Source organism: Drosophila yakuba, chromosome 2R, assembly GCF_016746365.2.
Source record: "Drosophila yakuba strain Tai18E2 chromosome 2R, Prin_Dyak_Tai18E2_2.1, whole genome shotgun sequence".
NCBI classification, from domain to species: domain Eukaryota; kingdom Metazoa; phylum Arthropoda; class Insecta; order Diptera; family Drosophilidae; genus Drosophila; species Drosophila yakuba.
In genome coordinates this window covers 22,800,470-22,810,888 of record NC_052528.2, presented here as the reverse complement: position 1 = coordinate 22,810,888, position 10,419 = coordinate 22,800,470, and the positions used below count along the sequence as shown (strand labels likewise).

Sequence of the window (10,419 nt, the reverse complement as noted above, 5' to 3'; positions counted from 1 at the left end):
ATTTAGGCTCGTTATCAATTGCTTCGCTTTTCAATTTTCCCGCGCAGCTTCGATACATTACGTCGATTACCGATAGCCACCGCCTGTTATCGATGCGCACTACGTAACGTAACACTGCTGCCAGCTGTTACGTCGCTGTTAAAAACAGTGCTGTAAGACGCAAGAAAGTGCCTTGAATCGCCGGTAAATTTAAATTCAAATTTGAATTCAAAGCTTAAGAAAGAATGCTGTTTTATTGTAGAAAACAAAGCCCAAAAAGTAGAAATATATTGTTTTATAAAAATAATTGCACTTTATTTAAGTTAAGAGCTAGATTAGCATTACAGTTAGGTGTCTAAAAGGTAATTTGTTCAACAATTTCCATTGCGTAGAAGGGCGCAACCAACCACGCCCACAAATGCTGCGTGGTGGGCAACAGCATCGACTCGACTACAGTTAAATGACTATTCTTCACTGACTCAGTTTCCGAGGGGCGCTTGTAAGGTTTCAAGGCGGGCAGTACTGGGACATCATTGCGTTAACGTTAACGTAAACTAAACAAATGGTTTTAAGCACTAGTTATCACATAGTAAACTTATGGGGTAGGACTTCTCCTTCGTTGCGATTGCATTGCATTGACTCGCAGTTGGCGGACCTCAAACGATCGACTTACATCCGAATCAGCGATATCCCAGCAGATATTTGGGCAGGTAAGTGATGGAGGACAGGAGGCTATAGCTTTTGGGCAGAAGAAAGAGTTGGGGGTAAGTAGGTAGGATAGGTCATTTATTGTCATGGGCACTACAGAATCTGGCCACCAGCGATATGTACAGAGTCCTTATTCCTTAGTAAATCAACCACCAACGTTTACAATCACCACATCGAGCGGGCCATAGCCATCGCTGGTGGTGGCCGCCGGCACTTCAGTCCGCTCCTCGGCGCTGTTCGATCGTAAGTTTATAGGTTTTAGTTGTTGCATGGACCACACCAGTGCGAAAAATAAAATGTGTTATTAAGCAGTAATAGTATGTTTGAAAATGCAAACAACTACAAATATCTGATGGCTTAAACTAAGTGAGTGATTACAATTACAAGTCGAGCTTCTACCGACACCACAGAACACCACACGTAGTTGAAATGAACAGTGCTTACGAATTGGTCAATCCCTTGTAGAACCAGGACTTCCAGGACTTGGACGACTCCTCGTCGATCTTCGACTCGACCTCGGCGCAGAAGTGCTTCCGGTCGTGGGAACGCCCACTTCGGCAGTCGCAGATGAGCCGCTTCTTGCACTCCGCATCGCAGGTGGGACGCGCCGGCGAGTTCTTCCAGTAATATCTGAAAGCAGGACCCAAAACTGTGTAGAATCGCAACTTTGTAAGCACCAGAACCTACTTGTAGTACAGCTCGAATAGCTCCTGATTGTTGGTCAGCTCGTTGAGCAGGTTGTTCCAGTCGCTGGGACGCAGCGCCTTCATGTTGTACGCCGCTCGGGCGGTGTAGAGCTTGTACCAAATGGGGTAGCCGTACAGATTGGCCTCCTTGAGATTCATTATCCAGGACTCGTGGTCGATGACCAGGCGCGTCGTCGCATCGTGGTCGCCATCCACGTAGTAGATCCGGTAGCCAGGATTCAGATCATAGTAGGGCGACACAGAGGGTCCAATGTACGCAATGCCATTGGGATGGTCTGCAAAAGGGGCAATACATGAGGCTGCTGTGATGTGGCTCCAAGGGATGTGGTCTTACTCAGATCGTGGGGATCGTAGAACATTTCGAACTCATCGTAGTGCGTGTGTCCGTAGAACTGGGCGGTCACTGTGCTCTCGTAGCGCGATATGATCTTGTAGAAGTTGCGCGACCAGACCTTCAGGCAGTCCGAATGTCCTGGCGGAATGTGCCCTATGACATGCACCTTTTCGTTGGAGAACTCGGCGCTTTGCAGCTCGTAAATGAACCTGCACAGTAGATATTCAATTGAGACATAGTTCTTATTTCCATCCAATGATTTCCTTACCATTGCAGCTCGGTGGCGGGATCCGTGGAGTTGAGCAGCAGCCACCAGTTCTTGTTGTTGCAGTAGTTCATGTTCAGCGAGGTGATCCTGAATCCGGGTCGCACCAGCACCGAGTAGAAGGCACCGCGTCGCACCGTGTGGGTCACACTTTGGGGCAGCCAGCGGCGCCACTGGATGTCCAGCTCGTCGTAGAGCCAACTGATGGAGATGTCCACCTGGTTGACGTACGGCGGCGGAAAGCTGTTCACCGGAGCGCTCTCGTGGTTGCCCAGGGCGGGGAAGATGGGCACTCCGGGGAACATTTCGACCATCTGCTTCACGGTGTCCTTGATGATGGCCAGGTTCTCCTCCTTGGTCTGGTTCCACACGTCGTGCGGCGGCAGATCGCCCGTCCACAGGATGTAGTCGATGTCCTTGTGGGTCTCCGCTATGTGCGACAGCATGTGGTCCACCGTCCGCTTGGGCGTGTCGCACTTCCGGTAGTCGCCCCACTTCCCTGCTGCCGCATTGGGCGTGGCAGGACGTCCGCTGCTCAGGCGGCAGCAGAGCGGCTCATTGCAGTCGGCATTGGAGCCCTCCGCGTAGTGGGGATCGTAGTGGGTGTCGGAGATGTGCAGGACCTTGAAGAAGGGTGCCGCCTCCATGGGAATGGGCAGGTCTGCGAGGCGCGGTGGCTTGGGCACTGGCGGGAATATGACCTCCCACTCGTGATACGGATTGTACACGTCCGCGCAGCCATCGCCAATCACAAAGCTGCAGAGCTCGTCGGGACTGAGGTTCACCCGCTTCAGGACGTAGATCAACTCGCTGCCGAAGAGCTGGGCCACGCCCTGGCAGACGCGGGCACTCTGGATGTTCAGATTGGTGCAGTAGTCCGTGATCATGCGGATGAGCTCCGCGTCCGTTTTGCCGGACTGGATCTGATGCTGCAGCATGCCGGCGCCCGCTCTGCAGGCGGTGCAGGTCACCTTGGACATCACGCTGTTCTCGATCTCGAAGGCCACCTGCTTGAGGTTCAGCAGCTTGAGGGCCTTGTCCACGAACGGTGGGTAGACGAGGCCATCTCCGCCGGCCACATCGTACCACAGCATCCTGGAGCTGGCGGTCTGGTTGTGCCGGATGCTGACCAACCGCTGCAGGAACTCCGCGTCCGTGCTGTCCGAGGAGAGGACGCGGTGGGTGCGATTCGGATGGAGCACTGGCTCCAGGTGGGGCTGTATGCTGCGCGGCTGCTCCTCAATCACCCAGCTCTCCATCTCCGGCTGCGTCCAGTTGATCTGCGGCTTGAGGTGCGTGAACAGGAAGGGCAGAGCTCCAACTGCGGGGGAGGTATCATTTAGAGGCTGACTTCATTTCCATTCGTTTACTCACCATCTGCCAGTGGGAGCACGGCTATGAGTACCAGGATGAGCCAGCATTTTCCCCTGGGATTGGGATTGGCATTGGGATAGGGACTCGGCCACGGCGGCTGTTGCTGTGTCATAATGTGGATAATGTGGGGACTACGCCAGGTTCGACGCTTCAACCAGGTGAGGTGGACTGGAGTGTGCTGCTTGACCTACATAGCCGGGTTTACCCGGAAAAAGAAAACAATAATAATGATATTAAGAGACAACCACAGCCAGTTGGAGATTCAAGAGTCGAGAGTCATTATCTGGTGGAACGAGTTCCATTACGCCGCCTTTGTGGGCAGGAGTAGGAGTATGTTCATCAGCGGTGTGGTATGTCATCAACGTTTTCGGTTTGTTTTGGCTGTCGGCATGCAGTTTCTTTCGCTGCCTGCCTGATTAATGGGTAGCACAATCATAAACATTTATGTAATGCAGGGGACAGGCTCTCAAGTAAACCGGCTGCCATAACTCTTTTATAGCTACGCGTTTGCGTGTTTACCCCCTTGGCAGCTCAATGGAAATATTTGCCAAGTTTTTGGACTTTTCCAGAAGGCATGGCGTTGTGTACTCTATGCTTCTGCCCATGGAAAATCCATCAGCCAAAAGTCAGCTCATGTTTTACCGAGTTATTACATCTGCCGCCACAACTGAACCAGAATGAGTGAATGAATGAATGCCAAGCCTGTTTGCGAATCCTGCTCATTTATTCAGCCGTAAAGGTATCTTCTCCACGCAGACCATAAATTGCCCCTTGGCTTTTGTCGCATTACGTTGCCTGGCCACAAATCCCATTGCCCCTTCCCAACTAACCACTCCCCCCCCCTTCACTCCCAGTTGACCCTTTCGATGGCTCATCACTGGGGATTCCGAATCTGCATTTCAATTTGTGTGCTGGTGTTTGGCGCTTTCGTCAACATTTGACAGCACTTAAAATCTCGTTAGCTGTAATGGCAGACGTGTTTGGACGCCCACAACACAGCAGCAACATTCACAAACATTCACAACATCCACACACAGGAGCAAACAGGAGCAACCTCATCGACAAAGTCGGCCAACTGGGAATGCATCCGCATCCACATTAGATGGAATTGTGGCGGCGCTTCGTTCGGATTGACAGATACATTTGCAGTCCGCAGTTGCCGGCGACTCATGTTTGCTGTGTTTATAATATAAGCTTATAATCCACTCACTGATTTCTGAGATGGCCTTATCAGGTCGCCTTATCAGCATCTGTTGCCCAGATGTAGTTGGTTGAAGAGCTTGTGTACACTACACTATTTGCCCAGAGGTTTGCGCTATCAAGCTGCAGTTGTTTTTGGAGGAAATGGCTTTATCAGTGTGAAGTAAATAGCACGCAATATAAATATGTTTACCCCCCACAGCATTTGAACAACAAAATGGTTAAGATAAGCTGTTTAGGTATTGAATTTAATTGTTGAAAATAAACTTGTAAGAAATACATCAAACACTTGTGCAACGATTTCTTGTGAATAGTATGCTTAGTTTACTTTTGCAGCCACAGCTTTGTGCGACATTTAATGCATTTAATTATTATTGGCGTTCAACAAAACACTTCAAGAGGCGTCTTTGACCCTGGGTCATCCCTCGAGGCATCCAGTGGATGGTTCGCCCAGCCAAAACAGCTTTGTGTCACATGACACGGCGTACAAAGTAACAATCAAGTGCGAGTAAACAAAACAACTAAAGCCAATTGATTTGCTCGTGGCGGCGGCTTTCTGGGAGCTTCGTGCTTTGTGGGGGGCCAAACCCACACCCACACCCACATTCACAGCCACATCCACATTATGCGCCCCACTCAATGCCATCCAATTGGCATGGCCACAACAAATCGGCCGACCATGCCTGCTCACACATTATCCGTGATCCATGAGCTGCAGCTGGAGATGGAGCTGGAGCTGGAGCCAGACAGTCGGATGGATAGACAAGTGTCGCACGAAGGTACATTGCCCCTAGACGAGCAGAGAAATCGTGCAAACAGGGTGCAAAGACTTTTCATTTGCGAGCGAAAATCGAAAGTGCTTCTCTAGGGCGCTAAAAACTGAGCTTGGTCGTAGGAAAACTGCATTATTAACGCATTTGATGCGGAGGGCGGGAAAACTCGTTTCGCGGACAAGGTTAACCGAGGACAAGACTAATTTCCAGCTGAATGCAGGTCAAGTTACAGCCATCAAAAAGGCATTACAAAACTATCAAACGCTCGAAAGCCAGACTCTTTGACTCTTTAACTCTGTGGCCAACCGGTTTCATCGAGCATATTTACTACACCTGCAGCACGTGCTCAGCACAATGGATTTGGATTTGGATTTTTGGCACACACACATCACACAACACACACCATCTGCAGCTGACCCCAACCGTTCTGCTGTCCAGCTTTCTCATTCACAGCATTTTGGGGGGCTAGCCCCATTCATTTGGGGCTAAAGGGCCGCAACGGGAAAGAAATGTGTGCGCGCCCGAAAAACTTTCACTTTCTTTAGAAATTATTTTTGATAATATAATTTCTTCGCTTTGTTGTGTCGGAAACATGTGCTAAATGGAGTGGGTCCCACGCCCAAATCATTTACTATCTACCCTCTCAATCTCAATTTGAATCTGAATCTGAATAGTAATCTCCCAGAGCTCGACGCACTGCGTCCAACTTGCTGCCTTGGCGGTTAGAGTCTATTGTATAATGCTGCAGTCGCGGTCACGCTGCATGTAATGTTTTAATGGACATTTCTGGTTTTATAATAATTAGGAAAGCCACGGAAGATGAAAACGAAAGTGAGTTTCTTTTCTCTCCCTTGGATATTTCGTGGCTAATTTCCCAAGAGTGATTGATAGCTCTTAATTGATTTCACAAAAGAAAGCTTCGATCGGCAGAATGTGGCCCAGAATTGGCCCATTTAACCCGAGGCACGAATGACTAAACACAAATGAATTGCTATTTAAGGCACGTAGGTGCTAGAAAGGTGACTTATTCCGATCTTCCTCCCTCCAATCGAAGACATTTCGATCTTCCACGCACTTGGTATTCATGGTCAAGCTTTGGGGAGCGCGTGTGGCTGGTTTGGCATTCCTATGGACGAGATGGTGGTCAGTGGTCAGTGGTCAGTGGTCAGTGGCCAATGGAACAGCCTCGTCATGACCAAATACTGGCCCATTTATTTGCTTTTGTGGCCCGAACACTTTGGTTAGCGGGGGCTAATTAAACATGCAGCCACATAGCCACTCGAATAGCTCGCGTACAGCAAACTGCACGCAAATAGAAACAGAGAACAAAATGCCAGAATGCCAGAATGCCAAATGAAAGCGCAAAGAAGCGCGTAACCAGAAGTTCGCATTTGGATGGATCTCAGCCTTATACGAGTATGCAAGTCTGTGGAATGGAGTGGCGGTGATCCTTAGAATGGGCTGCGAAAAGTGAAACAAGGCGGGGATTTCGCAAGACGGTCTGCGCATGCGTGACAAGTTACAAGAAACTCAAAGTGAAATGCGCAAACGTGTTTTTCCTCTGACGAAATGTGTAGCGGTGTAGAAAAGCGGGCAACTGGTTTCGAATCGAAGTGAGTTTAAGCCAAACCAAAGCGAACCAAAACACGAAGCTAAACAGAAACTTCGCATATTTACCATTTACCTCTTCGAAAAGCGCTCAAAAATGCACAATCGATCCGAAACGGGCACTTTTTGGGCCGAACTTTCGTTCTTGACCCACAACGAACCCGCCTTTGTTCTTTCGATTTCTGTTTTCTTGATTTCTTGGTTTCTGGATTTTTTGTAGCGCGGCTCTTTCCCTTGTTGTTGTGCCTTTTTATTTTCTTCGACGACTGCCACTTTTTCTTTCCTTCAGTTACACTATTTATAGGCAGCAATATTGTGCCATAACTCGCAGCTCTCTGCTCCGGTGACTGGCCTCATTTATTTGCGATTCATTTGTTTGGCTCACGACTTTTACAGTCCGAATTATGATCTCTTCTTTTTTCTTTATTTTTTGGTACGCTATGCACTACACACTTGTCGCTTTTTCGGTTTCTTCTGCCTGCCGCCGAAGATTTCACCCGCCGCACTGAAGAATTCGCGTTTCACCGCCCAAAACAATCCACAATCCAAAATCCAACCGCTCGCCGCGAACCGCCGACACTGAATGCCAGAAGACGAAGACTTGGACGCGGCATTGAGCTTTGAGTCGAGCTTCGGTCTCCAAAAGTTCATGGAAAGAGAGCAGAGAGAGCATGGGGCTCGGATCCGAAGAGAGAGCTCCAGAGAAACTGGGAGAGAGCTTTCGACTGGCGTGCCCGCCATTTGACAATTAACTGCTCATCTCTCAGCAGATTTGCTACCCATTGTTCCAAGCGGAAGCCTCTAGTATGCGAGTCTGATACAATCTAGTTCTATTGCAATACAGCCTCATTATCTCGTTTACGATCTGCTGACTCTGGAATGAGTGTGCTAGTCAGGCTAACTCTTTGTTAACGTTCGTTTCGACCACTAGCATATTTTTATATTTTGGCATGACTCAAATTGGTAGAGTCTAAGTTCCGTTTACTAAAAAACTACGATTTTTAAACAGTCTGGTTTGAGCAAATCTAGTCACATTCCCACACCTTTTTGCATTATAATTTGCCAAGTTTAATAGCCAACTTAGTTATCTACACATAGTTTAAAGTGTCACTTGGAAGGTCTTCAGTTTGCGTTATGATAATGACTAAGACCTTCCCCATGGCGACTAAGCCAAGTGTTAATGGTTAGTTAGCTGCCAACACGCATTCGCTTTATTCCTCATATTTACACATTAGACGAGGTACATTATATGTGAGCTTATATCTTATATGCGTACTACTGTATTCGTGGGTGATATGGCCACCGTGACAAACTGTACAGACTGAAATGGGGGCTGGATCCATCAATCAAGTTCTGGGCTTCTGCTCACCGTTGGGCCCCCGCACCCGCATCCGTACCCAGGTGATTTATGAGCAGCGCCTATCAGGCGGAGGACTCGATTGACGCACTCGACGAGTCATCGCACGGCTTGTAAATGGAGAACACCTCCTGCTTGTAGCTGAGGAACCGGCGCAGGCTGCTCGGATCCGGTTGCACCTGGTCGGAGTCCGGATCTGGCTGGTCCACATCCCGGATGACGCTGGTGGCTGCCCCATCGCGGCTGGGATGGCACCTCCAGGTGAAGGTGGGTGGCCGCAGGCCGCAGCAGCAGCTGCTCCTGTCCATCTGATCCGTGGGCATGCCATCCTGCACTTTGCCAGGCGGACAGCCAAGGAATCGCAGAACCTTCTGCTTGACCAGCGACACAGTCCGGATGGTTTGGGTGAGGAAGGTGTAGAAGATGGGGTTCAGGGCGCAACTGAACAGGTTCAGGATGCCGAAGCTGAAGTACAGCAGCCAGTCGATGGGCTCCGAGTAGGAGCCAAAGAGCCGCATGATCAGGAACACCCAGGCGGGCAGTCGCAGGCAGATGAACACCGCCATCATCAGCAGCACCACCACCACCATCCGGCGATGCCTCGCCTCCCTGGCCAGAGCAGCAGCGTTGGTCTTCTTGCCGGGATCCCTGGCCCCTGAACTTGGACTCTTGGGTGGCAAGGGAGTCTTCTCCAGGGCAAAGGGCACCGCCACTCCCATGGCACTGACCAAGGTGGAGGGCATGAGGAGGTCGTTGCCATTCGACATGGTCTTGAAGTGACCCTCCTTGGGCTCCTGCTGCTGCACCTGCTGCTCCTGGTGGTAGTGCCGCCGCAGCCACAGTTGCCTCGCAATCACGGCGTTCAGCCAGAGGAAGGACACTATGCAGGGCAGGAAGATCAGGGTGAACAGTATGACGTAGTAGAGTCCGACGTCGTGCTGAAACGGAATATTTATAGAATTGCATAAATTGTTTTCGACCCGGCTGATAAGATAATCCGAACATTGATTCAACAACTTGACAGCCCCCGCCCAAATCCCCTTAATCGCTGTCAACTAAGCGAGTATTAAGCGATAATCCCATCCAGTCAGTCGTTGACTTACGTCGCCGGCCAGGCACATGTGCACCATTTCCAGCTCGGTGACCACCAGCTCCTCGGGCACAGCGGTGGCCCCCTGCTCCTCCATCCCGCCACTCTCATTGCCAGTGTCCTCGCCAGAGTCCTCCGCATCCAAGAGAAAGATCTTCTGGTAGTCGTAGATGCCCAGCAGCGGGCCAGAGGAGCCTATGGAGCAGGCCCAGATGAGCAGCATGCACAGGGTGCTGAAGCGCTTGTCGGGACTCCAAAATCCCAGCACGGGTCGCATCACGGCCAGGTAGCGGTCCAGGGCGATGGCCACCAGGGTCAGGCTGCCGGACAGCACCGACGTGGTCGTGATGAAGGGCACGAACTTGCACATGAAGCCACCAATGGTCTGGGAAGAGATGCAATTAGTTTCTATTACGTGTGGCCAATCTCTTCGATATTCACCCAGAGCTGCAGATACTCCGCCTGGAACTGGGCCATGTAGGACACGGTGCAGAAGACGCTGGAGACGAGGTCACTGCAGGCGAGGGAGATGAGGCAGGCCCGGAAGAAGGGACGCAGCTTCCGGCGGGTGTTCACGTAGAGGGTGCCCAGGTTGCCGGAGAAGGCCAGCACGAAGAGGATGCCCACCACGGCGGAGAAGGCGTGCCGCTTGAAGCGGTTCAGCTGGCTGAGATCGCCCACGAACACGCCCGGAAACGGCTGGATGGAGGGACTCGGCGTGGCCTCTCCGCGCTCGGCGAATGCCCATTCTAGGTACAACTCCAGCTGGTCGAAGGTGTAGTGGAGCAGGGCCATTGGCGCACTGGAGCCCGAAAGTATGCCGCGCAAGGGTTGCGAACCTGAAAGCTTCCGCCAGCAAACTGCCGCTCAGCCGACGAGATTTATGACCAGCGACTACCGATGGGTGGTGGATTGTGGGTGGTGGTTAGTTTAATGTTTCATTATCGGTTGCCGCTTATCGGCCAGATTGCCATCCGCTGTCATTATTATGCGCAGCTCGTTGCACACGCCATCGTCGCCAGGA

At 50.8% G+C, this 10,419-nt stretch overlaps 2 protein-coding genes across 4 annotated transcripts; both read right to left on the bottom strand.

The window, feature by feature from the left end:
• Positions 1 to 272: 272 nt before the first annotated feature.
• LOC6532019 (sphingomyelin phosphodiesterase) lies at positions 273 to 7,543 on the bottom strand. Of its 3 annotated transcripts, none has more exons than XM_039372203.2 (7): positions 7,018 to 7,543; positions 3,368 to 3,554; positions 1,997 to 3,314; positions 1,729 to 1,937; positions 1,375 to 1,669; positions 1,132 to 1,317; positions 273 to 717 (listed from the first exon to the last, which is right to left on the bottom strand). In XM_039372203.2, exons 1-7 carry the CDS (start codon positions 7,018 to 7,020, stop codon positions 660 to 662), a joined length of 2,256 nt encoding a protein of 751 aa, XP_039228137.1. In that variant the 5' UTR covers positions 7,021 to 7,543; the 3' UTR covers positions 273 to 659. The 3 variants fall into 3 exon arrangements, with proteins under 3 accessions (XP_039228137.1, XP_015051663.1, XP_002092797.1); XM_015196177.3 differs by lacking the exon at positions 273 to 717 and adding an exon at positions 745 to 920 and having other exon boundaries at positions 7,018 to 7,542; XM_002092761.4 differs by lacking the exon at positions 273 to 717 and adding an exon at positions 745 to 920 and having other exon boundaries at positions 7,025 to 7,542.
• Positions 7,544 to 8,125: 582 nt separating this feature from the next.
• On the bottom strand, positions 8,126 to 10,377 carry LOC6532018. Its single transcript, XM_002092760.3, has 3 exons — positions 9,837 to 10,377; positions 9,409 to 9,780; positions 8,126 to 9,243 (listed from the first exon to the last, which is right to left on the bottom strand). The coding sequence occupies exons 1-3, from the start codon at positions 10,188 to 10,190 to the stop codon at positions 8,371 to 8,373; spliced, it is 1,599 nt and encodes a 532-aa protein (XP_002092796.1). The 5' UTR covers positions 10,191 to 10,377; the 3' UTR covers positions 8,126 to 8,370.
• Positions 10,378 to 10,419: the final 42 nt, after the last annotated feature.